Source organism: Salarias fasciatus, chromosome 13, assembly GCF_902148845.1.
Source record: "Salarias fasciatus chromosome 13, fSalaFa1.1, whole genome shotgun sequence".
NCBI classification, from domain to species: Eukaryota; Metazoa; Chordata; class Actinopteri; order Blenniiformes; family Blenniidae; genus Salarias; species Salarias fasciatus.
In genome coordinates, this window is record NC_043757.1 from 24,289,570 (window position 1) to 24,316,599 (window position 27,030).

The 27,030-nt window shown below is 44.5% G+C and overlaps 1 protein-coding gene across 1 annotated transcript; it reads left to right on the top strand.

Annotated features, from left to right (window-relative positions):
- Positions 1 to 8,295: 8,295 nt before the first annotated feature.
- Positions 8,296 to 25,137, top strand: rab11fip2 (RAB11 family interacting protein 2 (class I)). Its single transcript, XM_030106984.1, has 6 exons — positions 8,296 to 8,379; positions 9,111 to 9,694; positions 14,065 to 14,471; positions 15,669 to 16,008; positions 18,157 to 18,229; positions 21,326 to 25,137. The coding sequence occupies exons 2-6, from the start codon at positions 9,342 to 9,344 to the stop codon at positions 21,548 to 21,550; spliced, it is 1,398 nt and encodes a 465-aa protein (XP_029962844.1). The 5' UTR covers positions 8,296 to 8,379; positions 9,111 to 9,341; the 3' UTR covers positions 21,551 to 25,137.
- The last annotated feature ends 1,893 nt before the right edge of the window (positions 25,138 to 27,030 follow it).

The following is a 27,030-nucleotide window of genomic DNA, read 5'->3' on the forward strand; positions in this document are numbered from 1 at the left end:
ATATAGGCAAATTGCTACAAAACTGTGCAGACTGTGTAGCTGTGTGGGATGTTTATCCTTGTAGAAAGTGGTAATAAGATGATTCCTTTCTGCTCGGAGCTTTGAAGACTGGTAAACGTAATGATACAACCCACTCCATTTTTCTTCCTGCACGGCTGAAGTAATACTCTTTATATCTGCGTGCTTTTTGAAGGTGCTGAATGCCGCATTTGTTTTAACATGTAAATGCCCCGCCGCTTCCAACAGAGGGGATGTTGTTGAAGCAAATACTGGAAACACTTCTGCAAAGGCTCTTCATTTATTACTTCAAATTACTTTAAAGCATCCCGACGCAGAATGCATTTCATTCTGACGCGGACATTTCTTCACAGATCGGTGGACGTTTGCACGTTTTCCAGCAGGGAAAGCTGCGCGCAGCGTTCTTCCTCGTCCAACAGGCTGCGCTGCAGAGGAACCGCAACAGCATCGTGCGTGCACCGCGTGCCGCAAACACCACCAGCTCTCTTTTGCAAGGCTCAGGCGGATCATGCAAAGATATAAGGAGTCTGAAATGGCCTAACCTCTGTTCTGCCATTCCCAATACGTCCAGGCCGGACGCTCCGCTTGTTCCCTGCAAACATGCTCTTGTCATTAGCATGCCTCTGAACTTTGGCTCTGATGAATTATTTCATCCTGTACGGGGCTGACTGCAGGGCATACACATGTAGGTGCTTCCTCTGGAGCGGCGAGGAGTCGTTCTCGCAGCGGTCTGCGGGACGGACACCTGTTCCCCCGCCGCTGCTCGTGACCCCAGAGCGTGCTGCTGACATTAAACCGCAGGCAGCCAGGGGCCTGCTGGGGCCTCCACAAGAATGCAGTGCGTATTTAAATCATGTTGAATTTAAAATTTGAACTTGAATCCTCAATAATCCTGCATGTTGTATTATTTCAAACATCTTCTTTTCCCTGCAGCTTTACACTGAGAGTAAGTCTATTTTTCATCTGTAAAGAAGCTACAGCAGCAGCTTCTAGCATCTGACCTCCAGATCATAAACAAAACAGGTAATATCAGAGCAAGCAACTAAAAATGCAAGGAAGATGCATTAAAGAAAAAAATCGGCCATTAAAAAAAAGATTTCTGTTTATTGCTCGATTTTTAGATTTATACAAGTTGGACAAAATATTTGCAATAACAGTGTTGAAGTCCAGTTCTTAAAATTCACCAAAGTGACAGCAACTGAGTCTCCACTCCACACATTCCTTCACCAGCTCAGGTTTGAGGTGACAGCTGAACAGAGCAGCTTGAAACAAGCTGCCATGGTACCAAACAATCCCCCACAGCATGACGGCGCCTCGACAAATCCGACCCAGAGAAGCAACTGGGACGACAAAGTGAAGGAAGCAGCGTCCAGAGCACACCAGGGCACGAGGAGACCTCTGACCCCAACATGGACCAGACCCGAAGACACAGAACCCCCGTCCAGGTGAGGCTTGTCCCGCTGGTTTTAGTTCCAGGTTCACATTAAGCCCAGTTTCAAATAAAGTGGGCCAGATTAGTAAAACAGTGCTAAAATCACATTTAAATTTTACAGATTTTATTTGTTGTGACACAGTATAAATTTGGAAAAAGTCTATATTTTCACAAAACCAAACAATTATGTCTGAAAATGACTTCAACGTCAACTTAAAAAAAAAAAAAAAATCCATGTTTTCTTTGAAATCTTTACACTTTGCTTGGTGGTTTGGCAGAGCCTCCTGCGGGCTGGTTTTGGCCCACGGCCCTTATGTTTGACACCCCGGGGCCAGAGGAACATCAGTCAGTGTAGTGTGGCTTCGGCTTGTGAACAATATTCCAGGTGGGGCTGAGCTTCATGAGCTTCATGAGCTTTATGAGCTTCACCCACAGCTCCACCACCGCCCTCACTTCCGGTCTCACGTTATTGAAGAAGCTGATTGGTCCAGGTGTGTCTGACCCGCCTGACGACAGCAGCCAAAACCAGCGATTTAATGTCGACATTAACAGCTTGAGTCTTATCAGTGTGTGTGTGTGTGTGTGTGTGTGTGTGTACCTGCCCTTTATTCTCAGGTAATCCAGTATGTTCTTCGGGAAAGTCTTGTCTTCTGCGAATTTCTTTTTCTTCTTCTTTTTTTTTTTTTTTTTTTGCTTAATTAAGGCATCAGAATCCACGACGCTGATTGGATAAATTCCCGTTGTCACGTGTGAGTCTCTTGTCAGTGATTGGCTGGCTGCTGCTACTGCCTGATGAAAATGATGATTTATTGTTTTTAAATACATGATAAGTTGTTGCAAATTTAAACGATCCATTTGCTTAAATTAAGTGATTACACACACACACACACACACACACACACATACACACACACACACACACACACACACACACACACACACACACACACACACACACACACACACACACACACACACACTGCTAACTAGGATGGTTTCTCCTAAACAGTTCTGCACGTTTTTCATTCTTCTGAGAAAAATAAAGAGCAGGTCATTTAAACAAGAGTGTTATTTCAACATTTACTCCAAAAATTTGCAATTCATCAAGAAAATACTCGATAATAATTGTTCTGTTATTTTTATATGTTTGATTGTCTGACCAAGTAATAATAATGATTATTAAATAAATGCAGGACGTTGTTGATTAATTCTGTGGAGCACAATGACAACAAGAAACAAAGACAAAAGACATTAATTTGATTAATTACTCCAATGTTATCAGAAAAATGAGTCACAATCATGTCTTTTAGAATTGACCTTAACATTACTCCTCTTAGGACTTGTCTTTTTTATTTTATTTTCCAGATTATAATTATGACAGGTGAAGTATTACTGCTTATTAAAATGTACATTTGTCGTAGCAACTGTCTAGTTGTGATCAATCAGAATTATTAGCGTCTTAAGAAGTGGAAGGTTTGGGCCCGGTGCAGTCTGGAGGTCAAACGAAACGCCACTAAAACTTAAACAAAGTGTTGCTTTGGCGTCCGCCGCCACAGCCGTCCCGAGGCCTGAATGAGTGAGGACAGCTGCCTGGCTCTCGCTGCAAGTCTTGACATACAACATCTTGTTTTACAGAAAGTTCTCAAAGCTTTGCCTTGGCCCCGTCAAACATGGTAAACCAAGGAATAGGGGGCATCTTGTGTAATTAATGGTTACAGACCGGAGAGCTGTGCACATAGCATGACTGACGTTCAGGAAGAAACACAAACTGCGCAAACAACCATCTGCACGTTAGATGGTAAAGGGGGTTTTCTTGCCTCATAAATACTTGATTTAAAATTATGTTTTGGATAATTGAGGGAAAATCAAATATTTGCAAAAATGGGATTAAAGTATTACAACATTAGCGATGCATAAACGTTGATGTTTTGCTGATGGTGCTTTCTGAAGTTTGGAGGTGGATGTGAAGAGCTTTAGGGAGTGACCGGACTGACATGTTGCCCCGGCTTAGCGGCCCGTTTTAGCTCTGCTCGTCATCCCGCAGTCGCACATCTGCGCCAATATATCAAAGCCATGCACAAAAACATTCCTGAGAGCAAAGCAGAGGTGATTTGTGTGCCTTTCTCCTTCTTTTTTGATTAAAATTCATCTGTGATCTAACTGTTCTCTCGGCTAAAAGCTATACCTTTTAAATCAGTCATCCGTCCGGGACTTAGACCTGCACCACATTAAGACCAGCACTGACATCACAAATGTTTCCCCTCTCCGCGCCGAGCCTCATGCCTCTTTCATATATTTTCTCTTGTCCTCAACAGATGGACAACTTTGCAGTCAGAGATTTTTTTTTTTTTCCAAGTGTTTAATAAATGTAATACAACCTATATAGTGTTGAAGAAAGGGGCCTAAACCAGAACCATGTGCAGGTAGTGGATGGCGGCCGTTAGGGGCCACGGCTAATGGGGTTCAGCATATGGTCCCGGCCACGCGGCGAGGTTCACTTGCATGTCGGACAGTTTATGACCTTCAGACATATTCCCTCAAAACATAGATGGTGTCTGTGCATAACTACGCTCTAATTTATGGCGTGGTGTTTTATGTTTCAATGCACCAATGTATTCCCCCCCCAGGGGAGAGTAATAAAGGATACAGGTGATGTTGGAATGCGGCATCTTTCATGTTTTTATCACACAGTGGACAAGCACTGCGGCATTACGTTCATATGGGGGGTAATATATGAACGTGTTTGACTTATTGTCAAATTAAGGAAGCGTGTCTTGACCCTGGCTGCGTATCCGCATGCCTCCGCTCGTTATTTCATTCAGCCCAAGCTGACACGGTGAACCACAACAGATAATAAAATACTCCTGAGAAGGAATGTGAGCAGTGATGGGACTGGATTAATCACAAACACTTGGAAGTGGACCAGCAGCTGTGCAGTGTGAACATTCAGAATGAGGCCTTATCAGATCTTAACTCTCTCAGTGCGCGGAGAACGTGCGTCCAGGGAGTGTCCAAATCCACTTCTTCCAGTTTAACAGCAGATAACATGAGTACGAAATAAGACGTGTGGTTCAGAAAGGTGTTGGAGACAATCTGATAGTTAGTTACTATGTGCTTTCAAAATAAAGGGAAATAAAGATTGTTACATAATCTTCCCCGACAAAGTCTGTCCCGGAGAGAGAGAGAAGTGGCGCCAAGTTTTAATAACATGTAATCATCCTTCCATCCATCCATCCATCCATCCATCTATTTCTTCACCCATCCATCTGATCATCCATCCACCCATCCATCCAGACTGTGTCCTTATGTCCCGTGGTTCATTGTCTTGTTAGTCACTATGATCTTTTTGCACAGAAGACGTTTGCGACTGAAAGCCTGCTGGTTGAAATCCCACTGATATCATCAGGTCACCTCTGTGGGCAACTGAGCAAAGACTTGAACTCCCGACCGGTCCTGCCACGACCAAAGACATTACAAAGAAGATTTGGACTAATGGAAGCTGCTGGGACGAATGAAGACAAACATTTTAATTACAGAGCATTTATTTTCATCAAATAAATCCAAGCAGTTCCCACTGAAGCCTACAACCAGGTAAATAAGCAAGTTCTTCCACACAATCCTGATAACCATGAGAAGATTAACTGTATGGCTTCTATGGTTGACAGAAGTCCACATTTTATCATCATGTTGTTCTGTTTTAATTTGGCTCCAAATACAGCAAATACTTAAGTCAAAGTCAAAGTTAGTTTATTTGTCAAATAAATGTTTTTCAGAATTTGAATTAAAAAAAAAACAAAAATTGAAAGAAATATTTTCATTAGTATAAATCAGCATAAAGTGACAGATAATTTGCTAAATGCAGATGATGTATACAACAGGCCATATGAAGACACTAATTGTGATGTATAGTCTCTCTGTGGCCACATCTACCTCCATTACAGCCGCAGTCACAAAGTGACATCTCGCTGTAATATCCAGCTATTGTAACAGTTAATGTAAAACATGAGGGTGAGATCCACAAATGTACTTTATGCTATCTGACTCGCATTTTTGTACAACCTAATATTTCACTAAGCCTTAGCATTTCATTCAGAGATGTACTCTAGATAAGAGCAATAATCTTAGTTTGATGGATGGCCCAGCCGGAGCCTCAGGCCAGTGGTGTGTGTACGCACTGCACTGGTTGAGGCAGAACGATAAAACCAACACAGGCAGGTGTGTTTGGTTAAGATGCACTTGTCAAGTGGGGTGACAAGCATGTCTGTGTTCATTCAAGTGAACCCCTTATCTGCACCTCCATGTCCCACTCATGAGACAAAAGCACTTCCCATGCTCGTATGATTTACCTCTCCAGTAAAGTGTGCCCGCAAGCACTCGCGCACTGCGCACACACGCGCACACACACACACACACACACACGCGCACACATACATAACCATATTTCACAGAGGAGAGTGTGTTGGCCAACAGAATTTATATGTCCTTTCATGACTCCTTACCTGTACAAGAGAACAGCATGAATCGAGCCGGTGATGAAAAGACCTTCCTCCTCGGTCCTGAAAGCCAGAAATAAAAGTCGTCATGAAGTCATAAATTTAGTTGCATTTGTTATTTTGGATTTTTTTTTTTTTTTCTTTTTTGAAGGATTTCACTGATTAGCACTTCACCTCAGAAGATTCTTGGAGGCCTTTCGGTGTGGATTTTGTGTTTTCTTGCTTGTTCTTGTGCATGCAGATGTTTTTCTCTGGTTTCCTCCAACACGTGTTTGAGATTAATTGGTGACCCTAAATTATCTGCATGTATGCATGCACATACACACACGCGCGCGTGTGTGTGTGTGTGTGTGTGTGTGTGTGTGTGTGTGTGTGTGTGTGTGTGTGTGTGTGTGTGTGTGTGTGTGTGTGTGTGATTATCTGCCTCTCTGTTCACAACACGTGCGGGGTGTACCCTGCTTTCACCCACAATAAGCTGGGATTGTCTCCTGTCGTCTGCAGCCCTGAACTGGATAAAGCCATACAGAGGATTGATGAATGGAAGGTGAATTTAAATTGTCTGTAACTCTAAATGTGAGTTGCATGGTTATTTGTTTTTCTGTGTTTTTCCTATGATGGTGTGATGACCTGTCCAGTGTGTACCTTTCCCTTTGCTCGCACTCATCGGGGATGTGCTCTCACCATCTGCTAGAAGCAGTGTGAAAGATGAAGCGATGGATGAAAGCATTTTTTTTAAAGCATTAATAAACACTATTTGTAGTGTTAGCTACAAAACAACTTCATGAACCTTTCACTGTGGATCTGGAACTGAGTGAAACAGCTTTATGAAAGCAAAGGTTGTAGAATAAAACTCGCCAGTGGCGTTGGTTGGTTTGTGAGCACAGTCAGTGGATCACTTTCCTCCTCAAACCGTGTTTGGAATGGTCACTAGTAAAATTAATTTCCACTTTCAGAGGGTTTAATATATATATATATATATATATATATATATTCCAAAGATTGAAACATTAACACTGCAGTCAAAGAACAACGTGCACAGTCAGAATAAGATGGCAAGGAATTGTAAAGGGAAGTCAAAAAATTGGCTAAATAGCATTTCTTTTCGCGAGGAAAACCTGTGTCACATCTGAGGGCTTTCTCAGAGTTCGATCTAACTTTTTCCATTGTGTAGATTTCTTCTGCTATTCCAGTGCACTGTTCCACACATGTGGCTAAGTTATTTTAAAGTAATCCTTTACATTAAAGTTTTCTTTCAAATCTATCAGTATTATTATTTTTACCCATTTAAGAGTTTGGTGTTTTGTTTTGCTATAAAGGCCTTGGGCCTAAATATATGTCAGATTTATAGCAATTCAAACATCCAAACCCCTATGGTCTCCAGGAAGAAGCTTACCCATAGTCAGAAGAAACAAGGTTTGAGTTCCTACGTTCATCACTTCTGGGAGTTTCTTGACATGAACACTTCTGTGATATAAGGCTTAAAAACAATATTATAGCATTATGTATTACACTATTATGCAATACATTTAGCTAATTTTATTACCTTAATATCAGACAAGTTTTTTCTTTATTCATTCTCATTTCTTAATGTTTTTTCATAATCGTAATCCCTTAAGAATAACATTCTCGCCATGTATGTATTTCTTTTATTTCCTTGTAAAACACTGTGAATTTCCTCGTGTCTGATTAGTGCTTTAGAAATAAATTTGCCCTGCTTGGTTTGCCTGTACTTCCTGAAAACAGTGATAAAACATCCCATTGATGTGTGATTTTCATACTTCAAACATAAACTGCTGTTCTGGTGTAAATGGTTTTAGGAAGTAAAATTTGCAGACATATCATCTTAGAGTTCAGATCACACTGTTCTCTTGGTCAAGTGCTTCTGAAATCGCTCTGAAGGTTGTATTTTGTCTGTCAGTATGTTAAACTCATAATATTTTAATAACTTTTTAAAAATCCTCTTTGGACATGGAACAGCACCGAGGCAGACAGGAGGAGGCTACAGAGGAAAATCAGTTGCCTTCTCATTAAATATTTGAAACAAAAAAATGTTTACATTTTCAGGAAAAAAATAAAAATAAATAACATGTATTTCATTTTCTTCGTGTTACTACACTTTATCTTATTTTACCTTTTATTTTTATTATTTCTATTCATTAATAATTATTAATCTAAGTAATTACTTTCAGCGCGTGGGACCTTTTCTGTCGCGTGAACTTTTGGCGAGGTGAACAGGAAGTGACGTCACACCGGGAAGTGCAGGGATGGAGTCACACAACAACATCTGCTCCAACTAGCGACGTTAGCGGGCGTCTGCCGGACAGTCGGCTGTGTGGATGTCGGTGCGGGGGCTGCGGGGGCTGCGGGGGCCGTGGGGGCAGTGAGAGCCGAGCTGAAGGACCGGGTCCCCTCGGTGTGAGTGGAAATGACCGCGAGGTAAGCGCCTGAGTGAGACTGATGCTCTGGTTAGCTGCTAGCCGCTAGCATCCCCCCTGCAGCCTCACTCAACTCAAAGCTGCACGTAAACCTGATCGTTTGCTGCCAACTCGCCGTGTTTAAACTTTATCTGAGACGTTTTAGGCGCCAGGGGTTATTTTAAAGCATGTCTTTGTGCGGGGAATGGTGGAAAGATGCTAATTTGTAGGGGAATTACATCCCGAAATGAATCACGTTGCATGAGCTCCTTAATACCCATCTGAGAGAGACAGGCTGCAGGATGAGTCATTTAAAGACATTTTGACACAGGACATGCTCATTTTACTTAAATATTGGCACTGTTTGTGTTCTTAGTCAGAGGCTTTTCATACAGTTGGAATATGTTTCAAAATAAATCATGAAACAATCGTTTTGGCCCATCATCCCACCCACTGACTCACTAATTCAGTGACAAATGACCAACCCCTAAAGTGTGTCACCAAATCACTTCATCACAGTCGGTCTTTCTTAAGGAGATTTATTTAAATGTGGCGTACAAAGTCAGCATCTTGCTGAATCTATTTTTTGTTTTAGTCTTTGTCTCATCTAATTACTCAGAAATCACATGTTGGTACAAGTTATTGCCATCAAACCTGGCTTTTTGTCAATGCTCCGCATGCAGTCACATGAGTCATGTTTAGCTTCTGGGAAAGGTCCTGATGCGCCTGTTGTGTCTCTCCGTCTCTCTGCAGATGACTCACCAGTGGCTTGGACATACATGATTTGACGGAAGATGAGGCTTGCTCAGTTTGTCCGACCTGTCATTGCTCACGATCACCACTGTAGTCACCTCATTTGTAGAGATAGCAAACTATAGTGAATCATGATTCTTTTTTGCACATTGCATACACTAAACTAGCTGGTGACATAAACCATCTTTTGATTTACTTTGAATGGATTTCAGTTAATCAGCAGCATTGACGATGTCACTGGGCGAGCAGTCTCAGAAGTGGTTTCCAACCCATGTCCAAGCCACTGTTCTTCAAGCAAGCGGTTTACAGCCCAAGGGCAAAAATGGCACCAACGATGCCTACACCATCATTCAGCTGGGCAAGGAGAAGTATTCGACGTCGGTGGCAGAGAAGACGCTCAGCCCCGTCTGGAGAGAAGAAGCCTCCTTTGAACTGCCCGGTCTACTTTTGGAGGGCAACCCGGAAGTGTATGAACTCTGCTTCATAGTGATGCATCGCTCCTTAGTCGGGATGGACAAGTTCCTGGGCCAGAAGTGCATCAACCTGAATGTAATTTTTGATAACAAAGAAAGAAAGAAAACAGAGTAAGTATCAAATCCCGTAAGAGTTGTGTGCTCCGTGCCTGAAACGGTCAAGGATCTAAATTTGTCGTCCAGTCGTATTGGTTTACCTCTCTTCTGCAGACTTATTAAAACCCACCACGTCTCCTTCAGCTCATGAAAAATATCCTCAGCTTCCATGTTCTACTAAAAGAAAATTAAATACATTATATAACATTGTTTCTCTGAACTATTTTACTTTAGCATTGACAACAAAACTTTTAACTATGGCCAAGAATCCATGAATTATGAGTAGTCAAATGTTTTCTGCATATTTTTTCCTTGAGATATTTGTCCTGTGTTGTTTATATCATTAGTCTCTTTACTTGTGTCAAAAACAGCCAAAACAGTCTCATTAATGACCGTTTAATAAGCGAGAAATGGTCAGCAGGTAATGAAATTACACTTGTTAGGTTGCAGTACATTACAGAGATATGTTTTGTAATTCACCCAGAATGCTGAAGGCTTTATTTCTTTATGTGGATGGAGGAGCGCTTACATCTGGAAACTATCAAGCCAGTAACCACTTTAATTTTTTTTTTTTTTTTAATTCCACTTAGGTCTGCTCTTTTTGAAGGCTACTGAATTAAATTATCCACTTTGTATCTTGAATTTTGAGTTCTGTTGTGTGAGGCGTCTTGTTGCTGGAGGACCAGGCCTTTGAGAGGAAGTGGAAAATATTTGCAGAACTATTCCAGACATAAGTGGATTACAGCTTGAGCTAAATCAGTTGCTATTTGTCACATTCGCCACACATGTTATTGCCATATTAGGCCGCAGCAATCTGTTGTGTTTTACTTGTCATATTCTGCTGGTCTCAATGGAGTGCCTGACCTAACGTCTTCACGCCCTATGATTTAAATAACAACACGTTGTTCTTTTATTCTCCACATGCACTTGTTTTAGAAACATGTTTCATGAAATGAAGCTGTTTTCATTTACAAGGCAGTTCTGACAGGAGTTGAACTGGTCCAGCAGACGTCTGTCAGTCTTTGTGACTTGCATGTTGGTTCAACTTGATTTTTTTTTTTTTTTTTTTCCGTCTTGCCGGCCCTCTATTGTTTGAGGCTCGGCGTTGAATTGGTCTGCATTACTGAGAGATTAGTTTTAGCTTAATCACTGACAAAGCGAGGAGCAGTTGGCGTAATTGAAACTAGTGGAGCTGGCCAAACATGTCTCGTTAGTCACAAGGAAAGAGACAGCTTTGGAAAAGGTGTGAATGGAATATGTTTTTTTCTCTCTCTCTCTCTCTTTTCCCCTTTCATAGCATAAGGGACCAGACTTTGAGGGTGTGTTCACACTTGGCAAGTCTGATTAGATTAAAATGAGTCGTGGTACGATTGCTCCATTAGTGCCTTTCATTTCTTGAAGTGTGAACACTGTTATCAGAACCCTGCAGTGCACCAAACCAGCAGGACAAAATCCCTCCAGGATCTGGTTTTGGTAAATATTCATAAAAACTGGAGTATGAAGGAGCTGATAGTAAACTACATGTGTTGAAAGCTCCATTGTTTGTGCCGGATCTTAGAAGGAAGTTAAACACCTGCCACTGTTGTGACTCCTCTTGACATTTTCTAGAAATTGTGAGCTGTCAGAAAGTAAAGAGGTGCTCATTTAGCTCAAAAGATCAAGAAGAATGTGCATACACAGTTATTTGTACAACCCAGAGGCAGAATGTATGTGAGTGCGAGTTGTTGACAGCAGAACAGAGCACGTCTGTTCTCTGTAAAACAAAAAGGCAAACCTGCATTGTCAGTTTTGAGGAGTTTCACAACGTGCTTCTTCACAAACCTCTCCTCAGGGAAGGTCTGCGAAATTATATACGTCACATAAGTCCATCATGTTGTCTGACGCTGCGTATGTTTTGGTGAATGCGGAGTGAAGCGGACTGAGTTTCTCTGTTTCTGCCCCCCAGATAAGAGGAGAAGCTCTATCTGGGCCGGTTTTGTTTGGAGTTCAGTTGTTTCCTTTGTGGTTTTTTTTCCCCTCTTTGAATGCTTCGGGTGTCTTTTTCTGTGCTTGAGGAGTTTGAGTAATATGACGTCAAAACAAGGGAAGGAGGGGGCCAAACATAAGGCCCGCAGTCTAAAACTGGTGCGCAGGAATGTCCAGTCCAGGCCAGGAACCCATGAAGCCAGTTAAATCGCATGTTTTTGTGTGATGCTGCAGTGAAAGCTAACCAGCTACTTTATTTCAACCAAACTAGCAGCAGCCTCAGAGCCATGCCGTCAGGGTGAGCAGAGTGCAACAGTTATCGATGTTTGTTGGATATTTTACACCATTAAATATGACATAATGTTGAGATTCCAGTCATATTTGGTAGTAAATGTTTAGATTGGGAAAGATAAAGACTTTTTCAGAACGTGTCATCTGTGCCAGAACATAGAAAAACCTGAGAGTGTAAGTTATTTCACCGGTCTGGCTGACTTGAGATGAAACTGGCCTGTATGTGGACCTTGAAGTGAAGTGGAGTATTATGACCATGTGTGGCTGAATCAGACTGTTAATGAGCCGGTTCCGTGTGCAGACCGTTCACCGGGCCGACGCAAGACCCATGCTGGGATGCAGATTGAGCGGGGTTAGAGCTGATGGATAAATATCAGATAAACTAAAGCACTGGGCCATCATTGCGGTTGAGAGCTATTGTTATCGTTGGCTCGTCTCCGACTGTTGATCCTCAGAAGTCCAGCACACACATGTGATCCCCACCTCTAGAAAACAGGAACCGAATAAGCAAATTGGATCTGGCGTTAATTAGCTCGCAGCATGGAAAGACATTAGCACGCTTCCTCTCTGAGCATCATCTGGGAGAATCACAATATGTTACAATCAGCGTGGATGGGCGGTGTTTATTTATGTTCCTGGATGAAATGCTCCTCAGCACAGGTTCTGGAACTGATATGTCCTCAGCTGCGTTTGACAGTGATGCCGAGACCCGTCCATCCTCCAGCCGCAGTCTGGAGCGGGCCCGTCCGCAGGGTTTAGAACCGGCGCGTTGGGGAGGAAGGCCCGTCTTGATATCTGAGAAGGCAGCCCATAATTATCGCGCACCTGTGTTTGTTGATTGTGAGGAGTTTCCCAGCGGTCTGGGCCCGGGTGGGAGTATTGTGGTTCCAAGCGCAGGGAGGTTTATCTTGGCCTTGAGACACACGTGAGGCGCAGCCTGAGCCTGGCGGCGGCGGCGGTGGCGTGCTGTGGCGGCCGACGGGCCGGAGCGCGGCGCGGCGCGCAGCCTGGGAATTGGACCCGGCTAAGGCCTTTCATGACCGGGCTCCCGGGCCACGAGCAGGATGCTTTAGGAAAGCACTCAGCAGCTGCGCTTTGTTAAAAGCCAATAGCAACACTTTTTTTTTTTTTTTTTTTTTTGCACTAAACTGGGAACTGAAATTTCATGCTGGACTGTGAGGAATTCTGCAAATCTTCATCGAAATCCAGGAGGAAGTATCAGTAATTGTACTAAAATAAATGCAGACGTGTTTCCAGTTCAGAGGTTCACCATCAGGAGCCGATGTCAGATTAACGGATGACGCTCTTCAGCGCATTGACGAAGGCCAATGTTTGAACGACAGCTCTGCTTCCTTTCATATTACTGGAGCGAATGTACGCAGAAGACACAGATAAACAAGTGTTTCATCCCTGTGCAGCTTCCCCTAATGGACACGGTCTCGAGCCCCGGAACACAGAGGATACGTCTCATTAGCATGTATAGACCGTTGTGTCGCCCGGCGATGTGGCTCTGCACTTTCCCAATTGCTTGTCGTTGCATTTCTGAACAAAGGCCAGATTTGTGCAAATGCCACTTTCTTTGGCTCAGAGCGGAGGCATAAATCCCATTACTTCCAGTTGAAAAAGCAGAGAGGTTAAACAAATAGGAGCCCAAACACAGAGCCGAAATGGCCTGCGTTATTCGGCGGCAGGCTATTTCTTATGTTCGGTTTGCAGAGAATAATGTTTATCCCCTGAATGATAAATTGTGTTCTCACTTGTGTCAAAAAAAAAAAAAAAAAAAAAGTTCAAACGATTTAAGCCCCGGCGTTTTGTGTGCAGCTTTTGGATTAGTCTGTGCTCAAATTAGCCTTTTCACTGGCGTTCATAAAGAAGAAGGTAGAGCACATTAGAAAGAATGTGGGCTATTTTTTTTTTTCTTCCATTTGTCGTATTGTTTGATTGTGTAAAGACTTTCACCACACTCTGACTTTGTATACCTGTCTTGGTGAATTAGGTTGAATTAGGCGTAATCAACTCTGGGGATTTTTTTTTTTTCTTCCTTTTTTAAAAATAAATCCTGCTCTTTTTATATAAATTGCCTCGCTGCGTGTGCTCGGCCTCAGCTCCCTGCGCTCCTCTCGTTTCAGCTGGTACTCCTTGGAGTCCAAGCCGGGGAAGAAGAGGAAGGAGCGGGGTCGCATCCAGGTGGGCATCCAGTTCATGAGGAACAACATGACGGCCAGCATGTTCGACCTGTCCATGAAGGAGAAGCCCCGCTCGCCCTTCTCCAAGCTCAAGGACAAGATGAAGGGTCGCAAGAACGACGCCGGCTTCGGCGACACGTCGTCCGCCATCTTGCCCCGCTCCGCCGTGTGCGACTCCGAGCCCAGCCGTCAGCCCGCCGCTGCGGAGCCGCAGCCGCAGCCCGAGGCCAAGGCCAAGAGGTCGCTGCTGCCCGGCGCCCACAAACTCTCCGCCGCCCATTCCATGTCCGACCTCATCGGGACGCACTTCCGGCCCAAGCTGGACTCCATGAACTCCATCGACGAGAGCGGTGAGCGCCGACGCCTCTTTTAGGTTGACCTGTGGGCTTTGAGGGCGTCGTAGCGCCCACTAGTGGCCCCCGTTGGTACAAGCCGAGTCCATGTCTGAGAGTCAACCACTAAAATGACAGAGCGGGGTTCGAATCGTATCGTTCTGCTCTCTGACTCTGAACACATGGACGCTCGTGCAGTTTCCACAGGCCGCCCAGTAGAGGTTGACAGAAGTCACAGCGCAGTAGAAACAGTTTTATAATGCAAATGTTGACAGAATTAGAACAACCTGATTCGATACACCAATGTGTGCCGGTTTATTATCAGATCTAGATTTGCGGTTTTCACCTCAGGGTGACGGGGAACTGGAACAGACCGGATTCATTCACACTTTTGAGTACCTGGAGAAACCCACATGCACAGGGAGAACATGCATACTATTGCTTTTTTTTTTTTTTTTTAATGTAGCGTTTTGCATTTGATGTTTTTGTTTTTTCACGCTGAAATGACCTCGGGTCCGCAGGCTGTTGCTGCCGGGCAGCTGACAGAGAGAGAAGGGTAAGACCGGGACGACTCTCTGAAAATCCTGACGAGCGATCAGAACGCAGCGTTCAGGCTGGATTCCATCACTCTGAATCACAATCCTTCAGATCAGTTAAAACTCAACACCAGCTGAATCCTGGATGGGCTGTTCGCATGACACACTTTGAAATTCCACTTTATCGACCCCCAGCTGCCACAGCTTTCACCATCTGATTGTTCTCAACTGTGCATGGAGATTTTCACTGACGCTCACTGAACAGCCAATCAAGAAGGTGTGATCTGTATGAAAAAAGGAAAAAGAATCACCTGTCATGTTGTGATACCGACTCATTGCCTCCTAAGTGTGGGAATTATGAGATGACAGAGCGCTTTATGGTGGCTTTACGTCCATCGTGGACGGAGACAGAGAACAGACTTGACAGGTCAGGACAGCTTGGGAAATGACTGCACTGATTTTTCATGTTTATCAAAGTGTTAATGAGTTTGTTGTGTTCCTGGTTTAATAGAATCATTCCAGAGATTGACAGCGGCTCATTAAACTCCTCAGTGGCGTCACTGATAGTCCCTGAAATGAATTAAAACCAAAGAGAAACGGTCAACTTCTCACAAACTTTATTGTGTTTCTCCTAACGACTTGGTGCAATCTGGTGTTTTCTCCCCCCTGGGAAGTACAGGTGGCCCTCACAGGCGTTCCCAGAGCGGCGTGCCAGGCTACCAGGACGGCGAAGCACACAGTGACCCTTTCACTGATATCAGTGACACCCTGCCACAGAAGTATGCCACGCTCCCACGCAACCGCAACCCCTTCGAGGGCGAGCCCGGCCAGCTGTGGGACCGGAAGGAGAAGAAGGAGAAGGTCAGCCTCCTGGAACGAGTGACGGGGAAGAAGGACGGCCGCAAGGCCAGCAACGGCGGGGCGCGCTCGGGGAGCTCCGGAGACCTGCGCTCGCCGAACCCCTTCAGCGGAGACGCCCAAGCAAACACCAACCCCTTCAGCTCCAGCTATAAAGCCAGGTACTCCTGCCTGAGGCGCCTTCTGTGGTCTGTAGGGGAGAAAGAGCTGCGCGCGCACACACACACACACACACACACACACACACACACACACACACACACACACACACACACACTCTTTCTCTGCTCTCTTCATCTCCTCACCCATTTGTTTCTTATCGTTCAGTGTGGAAGCAACTAATTTAAAGCAGCAATAAATGCTCTTTTTTTTAACTTAAAAAGTTTATCACAGAACAATCAAATATGTTCACAACCATCACACCACGAGGAGAAAGTATTTATAAAGATTCATCTTTAAATATCAAGTTTTAATCCAGACCGTATTCAGATTAACATAAAAAGTCACTTTTAGAGAATGTGTGAAAGTCCTGTTTAAACTATGTGACAGATCAGGGGTCGACAACCTTTATGACCAAGAGCTGTTTTCTATGATTTTCCACAAAGTAAGATTTGTCTGAAGCTGCAGAACATTTAATTATCTGAGATGAAGAGAAAAAAATAGATTCAATTACTATTAACCGTGTTCATTACATATTTTAAATATTTTATTACATTTTAAAAAAAAATTTGGAGCCAATTTATTCTATTTCTTCCTTTTTTTCATGAATTCTTGTTTTAATTTTTGTTATTTTGGCCATTTCAACGTTTTATTTTAACTGCATTGTATTTCCTAATGTTTAGAACAGCTTTAGCTATATCAGCGATTTTAATCTTTTTTTTTAGTTTTTTTTTTCTTCTTCCTGTATCATTTTTATTGAGTTTTCTCTAATAGGGATTTTTTTTTTTTTTTTTTTTTTTTTGCTATTTTAGCTGCTTTAGCTGTTGTCAATATGGAGATTAGACCATTTTTGAGAACATTAGAGTGAAATGTTTATTTTTTAAGAATGTTCCTGACTTCTTCAGGTCGCTGCTGCACAGAGGCTGAAGAGCCGCAGGTGGCAGAACGTGAAAGAAGACGTTTTCAGTTTGACTTAAATAAAACACATTTAACAGTAATTAACTTTTATTAAACCGTTTTGTCAGGTTATCTTGTCTACATTATAGAGTGCGCTTGTCTTTTTCATGGCATAACTTGAAAGCAGAGCAGAACCAAACTTCTGCATCTACAGAATTATGAAATGAATCCTGAACTACGTTAGCTGAATTATCTATTCTCTATTAAATAATATAATAGTGACATTTGATGACTTTATTGACAAACTGCAGCTAATTCAGCTGTTATCGAGTATTTCAGTTGTCAGCGGCGGCTTTCAACACTTGATTTCTTTAGTTTGCTGTGTGACTAAGAATGACGAACTTCCCCAATAGTTTCCACTGTGCCGTCTATTTTCTCTGCACATTAGATTATCCTAAACCCACGTGGCTGAACGTGTGTTCGGCATATGTTCTTCCACCATATTCACATCAACGCCGCAGAAACGGGATGTTTCCACCCTGTGAGGCAGCCACCGCTGCAGGTTTGTTACAGCGTCCTCATAAAACTTGGAGACCCCCGCAGATGGAGATCTGACCCTTTAAAGTCCGGCCGCTCCGTCGTATTGTTGCTCCAGCGTTTCCGCTGAGCCGGTACCCTGGGTTTCCTGTGTTGGGGAGCGCCGTGGCTAAGTTCTGGTTTATCGGAGTGGAAGGTGTCATTAGTGGCTCTTTAGAGTGCCTGGGCTTGATAACGGAGGCCTCTGAGCTATAGTAATGAGATCCTCTGCAGAGATAGACCACCCAATTAAACACTCATCTCACTCCGGCTCCAGTCCATCATCTTTACTGCTGCCTTTGTCGTCCGCTGCCTCGGTGGTCATTTTTAATGTGGCTCACGATGCAAAGAGGCGGGTCCACGCGTATTATTTATCAAAAGCACAATACGGAACATTTACGTCTTTAGTTTATCTTTATTTGCACGTCTGACTTACTGTCACTCATTTCAAATGTATGTGTCCACGTGTGATCGCCGCAGCAGCGCTGTCCATTCATTCGCATTCATTTCTTTCACCGTATTCTTTTGGCCTTCCTCTCCAGACTCGCCGTATTAGCGGCGGGGAGGTATGCATGTCAGAACCTCAGGACGAGTCCCGGCGCTGATGATCACAGCAGAGAACAAACACTGCGCCGCTTTCATGTCACTCCCCACTTTTAATTAGATTCTTTTCACAGTGATAAAAAGCAGACTGGATTTGACATCGCCACCTTGGGGCAGAAGAAGAAGGACAACGCCGGCAAGAAAAAGGTAAGAAACGCTGCAGATCGTGTGCCAGGTGATGTTGTAGCAAGTTGTCAGCTTTTTCCTTGATAATGGCAGAAACGCTCGAAGAAAGACGGAGACGGCGGCGACCCCACCTATTGGATCTGTGTACAGTCGTGCCGATTTTTAATTGAGGACTCGTGAGTTGAGTTGGACACGGCAGCTGGTGACATTGATCCGAGAGGCCTGTGAAAAATCTGATGTGCCACTCGGCTAATTAGCAGCTGCACACATCGGTCATCGCGTCTGATCCCATCATAATTTCAGGCGGTGTGAAATTTCGGGCTGTAAGGTCACCGTGGTGGCTGCAGCGCGCCCATTCTGTAATTGCATTTTATTTGTGTGTGTGTGTTGTTAAAAAAAAAAAAAAAAAAGATTTTTTTTTCCCCCTCCATTTTAATGACTATTATGCAATTTGTATTTGCTTTTATAACTGTTTGTGTTTGAACTGTTCTGGATTTAAGAAAAAATAAAAAAAATAGGCCGGCGTTACACAGCAGAAGGGAAGCGGCGGGCGCTGTGCGGCTAAAGTGACTCCTAAATGAGAAGGAGAATGCTGATAATAGCTTTCCTCACCTTTCTTTGTGGGTGTTGAGGGCTGTCGGTATCCACACATGTGCCCCCGTGCACGCCGCCGCCGCCGCCACCGCGCCTCGCAGAAATGGCAGCTCCCATTTCCTCCGCTTCAAGGCCCTAATTAACCACACGCAGGGGGGTGAGGAGGAGGAGGAGGGGGGCGGGGGCGGGGGGGGGGGGGGGGGGGTGCAGTGGGAGATTTCAAAGGACTGAGCTTTTAGATTCTCAAAGCTGAGCTCATTAGAAACTGTAATGACACAACTGGAGAATGCCAAGTGTGCGCCTTATCTCCTCCTCACTACTGATCGCACTGAAACGGTCATCATTACTTTGCCAGTTCATGGTCATTTCCAGGCCTTTGTCACCAGCCACTAAAGCTCCTGATTATTCTACACTGTGTGTGTGTGTGTGTGTGTGTGTGTGTGAGAGACTGTGTGTGTGTGTGAGGAGGAGGAGGAGGAGAAGCATGCCTGTGCACGTACATGGACTTGTATATGAAACCAGCATCCTCGTCCATATGGCCGTCTGTTCTCCTCTTCTCTCTCTTAAGTGCAGTATCTTTTCTTTTTTTTTTCCTTCTCGGTGTGTGTGTGTGTGTGTGTGTGTGTAAGGAATAGGTTACCGAGCTCTGTTCTCGAAAAAGAAAAAAAGGCCCTCCTCACACTGGACATTTAATCTCTGTGGCAAATATTTCATTTTGGTGTGTGTCGCCCTGCAGTAGCCTCGATGCTGTCGGAGGCGATAAGATACCTGGTAAGCAGTCCTGCTCCAGGTCTTTCTCCCGCATTGTCTTTGGCCAGCAGTTGGAGGCTTGAATGGCGCACGGGAGTGGAAGCTGATAAGTGTGGTATTTTAAACAGGGCGAAGGCTTTGCCGCTCCATCCGTTCGGGGGAGGATGCCCAGCGCCGGAGCGATAAAGTGCTCCCTCATTAAAAACGATTACAGCTCCTCTCGTACCCGCGCAATATGATCTGCACATACCGTACCACGCCGCTCCGTCCAGGGAGATTGTCCTCAAAGAGCAAAGCTGGGCTTGGGTTGCGTCCTTATTTTGGTATTTATTAGCTTGACCTTTAATTGTAGAAATATGCAGCCTGGCGTTTCTCCCTCCAGGACGGCTATTGAGGGTTTTCCTTAGGGGAATCTTTATTGCGAATTTTAATCTGAATGCTCTCCGATTTTAATCCTGAATCCAGAACATGGGAGACTGTGTGGAATGTTTAAAACGCGACGCAGTGAAAAATCATCTGAAGCTAATAACATTATCAGAATACAGAATGCCGTTCAGACTTTGACGTTCTTTGTCTTTTGGTTTGTTTGATTGATTCAGAGTGTTTCTGTTGCGTTCTTTTTGACAGATTCATCTTTCTCTTCAGCCCGACGAGCCGCCATTTTTTTTCTTCGGCTGCTTACTTTGCTGACACTTTTAAATGAAATATTTTATTAAATAAATTCTACACTTTTAATGTAGTTTTGTGACATAAATGAATGAAATGCGGATCAAGAGGGCTTGGCCACCCTACCGGTTGGAAATCGCCGGGTCTAGAAGTCCAACTTAAGACGTTCAGGAAGTGTTGCGTCAGCACGCGCGTCGGCGAATCCCACACTTCTGGGATCCTTTGTTTACCCGGAAACAGAAAGCGCCGTTGTGTACAGCATTTGAAGTGGGAGCCCAGTTGGGTCAACCCGGTCACGCTGCGATTGACTCTCCGGTCTTCAAATGCAACCTTCAAACGGCGCGGGCCGTGAATTGGGACAGAGCCGGGCTGAAGCGCACACACCACATCCATAACAACAGGACTGAAGCAACCTGCCCGCAGCCCGGACCTGCCAGCCAGCCGAGGGGAAACTTCCATTCACGCTCTTAAAAGAAGAGCTGATGCAACCCGGCAAACTGTTGAAAGCTTGCTGTTCCAACTCAAAAAATCTCCATTTTTTTTTTTTCAAATCCCCCTCAAAATGATCACTTTTACCTTTGATTAGTTGTATTCCGAGTTTTCTCAATTAAATGTTTCCGTGTTGCACAACATCCCCCCCCCCCCCCCCCCCCCCCCCCACCTCCCCCACTTTTCTCGCAAAAAGTAAAGAGAAATCAACTCTTGCGAGACGCGGTGGGGTCAGAGTTGAATCTCATTAGAGCCGTTAAACTGCTCTCCGTTTGTTCTAAGTACTGTTGACAGTATTGCGCGGTAACATCTGCCGCGGGATCGCTCGACATGTCGGAGCCGGAGCCCTGGAGAACGGTCGCATCTTAACAGCTCTCAATTAGCCTTTATTAGAAACGGGCGAGACGAGATAACGCATGACAGTTTATGTTGTGTTCAATCAACAATCCTAATTGGCCTGTTTTTGGTTTTTTTTTAATTCTCTGTCTCGGTTAATTGCGAACATAAAGACTTATCTCTCTTCTCGTCATTGTCAGATTCTGACATTTCATTAAAAATCAAGACATTTTTAGTCCACTTTTCCAATGTCTGAAAGTTTCCCTTGTCTCCCGTGCCCAGGACGCCTCGCAGGAGAGCGCGGCGGCGTACAGGAACCTGTCGTTCGAGGAGGTGGTGCAGGAGCTCATCAAGCAGAAGGAGGTGGTGAAGAAGAAGGACGCCCACATCAGGGAGCTGGAGGACTACATCGACAACCTCCTGGTGCGCGTCATGGAGGAGACGCCGAGCATCCTGCGGACGCCCTATGAGCCAAATAAGAAGGCCGGTAAACTTTCCAAGAAGTAGACGGATGGTAGAAGCTCCCGTGTGGAGCTGCAGCCCGTGTCTCAGCATCATGAGGGGGAACAAGTGGGGTAGTCCCAATTTACAAATCAATCATTTTTTTACTCGACAGACGATGTTTTAATGGACTTTTTCTAATGTTTTGGTTGCTTACGGCATGCAGGATTTTGCCCTCTGTTGTTTCTTTTTTTTTTTTTTTTTTTTGCATCACATTATTTCTGTTTTAAGACGACTTCATGATTCCACGCTGTGGCGCGTTTTCAAACTAAAGCAGACGACCGTTATTTGTCAGCTGATCCGAGACAAACGAAGGCCGTATTCCTGAGCGGGGATTGCGTATTTTCGCCGCGTTCGTCTGCCGCACATGCCGCTGCCATCTCTCCTCCTCTTCTTCGTCTGCAGAGGAGCTTTTTCACAACGCTGCCAAGTGTGTGTGTGTGTGTGTGTGTGTTTACCAGACACTCTGGTTGCAGCTGTTTGCTGAACGGCGGTCAAGATGAAGCTGTGCTTACTGTGTTTACAATGAAGAAGAACAAGGCTTTAAAGTTGCCACCAAATGTAAGGTACATGTTAAACAGAGGAAGTGCCAGTTTCTCTCTCTCTCTCTCTCTCGCTCTCTCTGTCTCTCTCTCTCGGCCATTTCTCTGCACTTATGGAAGGATTCAGTAATTCAAAGGTATTCTTAGAAAGGCAAGAGGAGATTAAATTCTAGGTAGCTGTATGTGGGTGTCTGATCTTCTCTAACTACAGACCGTGCGTTCCTTTATTGACTTCTTTTTATTTGACGTGTGATGACGATCGTTTAAATTTTTTTTTCCTCTCAAGTCGCTCACTGGAGTTGCTCGTTTTCACAGAATTTTAAGTGCAATAATCACAGTTTTAACGTGACGTTCTGCTGGTAGTGCTCTTGTTTACATTTTACTACAATCTCTGAGTGAAACTCATCTCTTGATGCTGGTTTGATTGCTGGAAAAAAAGCTTAGATTTCTGTTTATATATATTTTTTTTCTTTTTTTAAAGCTTTGTCTGATTGACCAACTCGCATCTCTTTGAAATTGCAGCTTCCTGCTGATGATTGTATTACCGGTACCGAGCTGCACGCGTGGATCAGCTCTGAACAGTCTGTATTTATAAATGTCATGCATCTGTTTGGTACAACTAGTAGAACCTGCGACTGTGTCCAGTTTCCCCGCCCCTCCCCAGCTTTATTGATTACTCAGTATTTCTGTGTTCTGATCAGGACGTCACCCTGTTCTGTATTTCTGGAGCTCCTTTCTCGCTTTAAAGCAGTCCGAACACTAAAATATCGTCTACGCCGTGTGCTTCAATAACCCCCGAGTGCCAACGAGAATCCATTAAAAGCTGAGGAATGTAAACAACCAGAGATTCACACAGAACAGTGTGACGCTAAACGTCCTCGTTTCGCTGCTTCCTCAGTCGGTGACGATCAGGTCAGGAGAACATACGTTGTTTCTGTGTCACACACACCTCCTCCTCTCTGGGAACAAATGATTTAAGGCGCGGCCGCTGGTATCAACGTGATTAAAAACGTTCTTAAACATGGAGGTCCCTCGTCCGGGCCGCACTCTGTGCTCTCACACCTGCCATCTTTAGTTTTCCGGGCAAAAACCAAGTATGAAAGTATGATTTTTCTATCGTGCCTGTTTGATGCTCTCTCGTCAATAACTGTTCTGTATCCACCAGCGGCCTCAAACAGAATGAAACTACGGCGCGACAAAAGAAAAACCCGGTAAAATGAAGGATTTCATTCGACACAGAACTTTTCTCAGAAAGTTCCTTTCTCATAAAGCAGCGCAGAGACACGTTCTGCTGGGCGAAGGAGCTTTTCACACAATTAAAATAATGCAACGGAAAATAATTGATGTTTAACTGCGTACATACGGCTGCCTGGAAACCGTCAGAGCTCTACCTCAAAGAAGAAACGGCTTCATCTTTTTCTACACGGCTCCATCCGCTCATCACAGAGACAATCACACACACCTATACGGTGACTTCCACACAACGTTTAGAGTCGTCGGTTAAATCCGGCTGAGGGGAAACGGTACCAGGAGAAAACCCAGGGAGAACATGCAAACTGCACACAGCCAAATGAATCAATTGCATAAACCGTGAAGCCAGTACAAGATGATCTTCCAGTCTGACGTGGAGTTACTGAACTGATCTGACTGTGGAGGGCCGAAGGGCACCAACGTCTGATTTTACAGTATTAACGGTTTTATTGTGAAGACGGCGATCCAGCTCTTCCTCTTTCTGCGGTAGATTTTATCGAGATGCTTCAGTCTTCTTAAGTATTTGGTGCCGTTGGTTGTGGAGGTCAGACGACAGGTGAAACTTCTCTGTCTGTACTTTTCACCACGCTGACGTTCAGTCATTCCTGCTGCTGAAAACATCCTTTTTTTAATATTACTGGAAGGTGTGCGATCTCTTTTTGAACTTGAAGCCAATAATCTTTATGAATGTATTCTGCTTGGCTTTGAAATAGTTCATTCTGAAGAGGCAGGATGATTTACAGTCCACTAACAAGGCCACTGATCCTCCTCTCCTTGCCTTTAAAGTATTCGGTGTATCCAAAGAGATCATTTCATGGCTGTTGTTTTGGTTTATTTTCCTCCTTTTCTTCCACTTTATTTGGGCCAAACTCAGACCGTCATCGTAAAGCAAGGGTTATACTGTTGATACAAGCGGTTTTGTGTGATAATGCCACACAGATGCTGGGTGGATTCCTTCGCATTGGGGAGAAAAAAAAAAAAGGTTTTCTGATTTGCATAATATTCTACAATGCCAAAAACGTCTGAACCTGTTTGACATTGTGAGTGTTGTGCGATGCTAATTAGGAGGACGTGTGGACAGAAACCCGTCTTCCACGAGGGAAAACTCTCCTCACTTGATGGCCTTTCTTAAAATCAAGTGCAAACTCTGCGTCTTCACATGCTGAACGTGGCCAGCTGCTCTGGTCGTCATCCAGATGTTTCTGTTCCTTTTGTACATACTGTAAAGTCACTTTGTCGTGCTGTAAAAGAAAAAAGAAAAAAACGTGCTTCCTGAGGATTTACTCCACCCGAGGTTCGAACAGTGACCTGAGGAGAATCCCTCGCCGCCGCCGTCGTCGCTCGTTTGAGCTTCATTAAACGGCTCCTAATCGGCCGCGCTTCCCCGTGGCGGTGGATCACGTCTCCTTTCTGCAGAACAAAGGTGTGGGCTTGTGGGAGTGGCATTTTTGTGCGGGTCACGGTGTGCAGCAGGTGATTTACACTCCCGCCCGCGACGCGCCCCGCCGCTCCGCCTAAATTGATGAAAACAACCGGCGATAAGGCCTGGGAACGTCCTGTGTCGGCTGCGCCTGGAACCCGAGGTTGTTTGGTTCAATTGAGAAGTGGGAGGGTGAGTAGTTGAATAAAATGAATTTTGCCTGTCATCCCCCCCCCCCCTTCAGCTTGATTGATACATTTGTTTTAGGCTTTAGCATAATGCGGTGCTTTGCTAGATGTCATACTTTAAACACAAATCTAAATGAAAAGCATTTTCAAGCCGTTTCCAGCACAGCGGTGTAACCAGATGCACTGCAGGAGGATGCTCCTCGTCGTCATTGTCCCTCTTCTCTGCCTCTTTGCATAATATTTGTCATCCAGTAAATGCCAGTGTTAGGATATGCAAAGCACTCAGAACGCTCACAGGCAGTTTCCCTGATAAGCGCTGGCCTGTGCCATCATTTAAGTTTGTATAGATTGTGTTGCACACGCATCAAAGTAGGTTGTTAAGTGTTGTAGGTAAATGTCCAAATGTTCCAACAGACGGTGCAAATATCTGGGGATTTTTTTCTTTTCTTTTTTTTATTATTATTTATTTCTTTCCTCCCCCCCTCTTGTTGATGAAGCATGCATTGAACCTTTTGATGCAGATGACAGAAAGCTCCAGTCGGATCTCACAATCCTCCTCTGGCAGTCTTCTGCTGATAGTGTGCTGCTGCTTGCCATAGGCCACATACAGCTGCCAGACACTAAGACTTAAGCCCCGGCTAAATCCCCTGACGGTGCTTGTAATGTGGCACACAGTTATGAAGGAAATGATGACTGTGTTTATAAAAGATCTCACCAGTTAGCACAGCCTCATTGACTATTTTTTTTTTTTTTTTTTTTTACGGAATTGTGAGGCGGCTGGTGCGCGGAGGCCAAAACAATTAGAAAACGTAATATGGGTTGAGATTAGAGCCCCCAACGTGCCGGAGACCTAGAATGACATCTTGATACAAACACGCGGTTTATTTCTGAATGTATGGCGGGTCGGCTGAACGGTTCGTGCGCACACGCCCGCGGATGTAAGGAGTGACATGAAATGGATGTTTGGATTTCCGTCTCCTCTGCATGTCGGTCACATGTTTGGATTGTGTAACACTAGCGTCGCTTTCCAGTCGCCTCGATACTCGGAGATCCAAGGAAATCAATGTACAAAGGTCTGGGGCGACCGGAAGTGGGCGTAAAAGCCAAATGGAAAGGCTCTTCCTGGTCTAGAAGCTTCTAATCCTCCGTCTAGATCGGGTTTAACCTCCATCAAACCTCATCACCAAACCTTTTTTAATGTATTGAAGCGTACGATAGAAGTTTCTTTTAACGTTTTCACACAACCGTTGATATGCAAGACTCTCACAGTGGATGTTTGGAGACCTGAATGTACGCTTTTAGAAACACAAGTGTGTGTGTGTGTGTGTGTGTGTAAGGTGCCAAAAAGAAGCACTCATTCATGTTAAACTCGAGTTGCATTTCTTGCATTGAGTTACGGTTCGTCATGTTCACGTCTCGACGTTATCTCCACCTCATCATAATCCAATCCCGATGTTTCACTGGATGTAGCTTGAAAGGCATAAACAGGATTGTATTGCCCTTTTCAATAAACTCACAGTAAAGAACACCCGGCCTGGCCTTGTGTTGTGTTGTGTTGTGTCTGTGCCGTTCCTGCCGCCCGTCCGCCTCCCGCGGTGCTTCACACTGTAATTACATTCCGCCGCAGATCTGATTGATCAAACATCGCAGAGTAAATGTGGCGCCGATCTCCTCCTCCCGTTTAACACCTGTCCCATCCGTCCTGCGGATAAATTAAAAGCCACTCTCAATTAGCTCTGATCCGGCTGGCAGTTAAACCATGATTAGTGTTTCTAATTGCGCTGATTTGTGTTGAGCTTTTGTTTTTTTTTTGTTTTTTTCCCTTTAGTGCTCAAAGCAGTGCCTCCTTTTTTGAGACGGAAAAACTGCCATTGCCTTCTGGCGAAGTGGCGCCGTTAACTGAAGATTTCTTGTTTAAACTCCACTTTGGACCCTTTCAAGAAGACCTCCCTTCTGTCACCTGGTGCCTGGAGAGGTGCGGCGGCGGCGGCGGCGGCGTCACGCGGCAGCTGGCAGTGGAAGCCGCCTCGCCGTGGCAGCCGCAGACCCCAAAAATAAACCCGAATTGCAGCATAATTCCTTCAA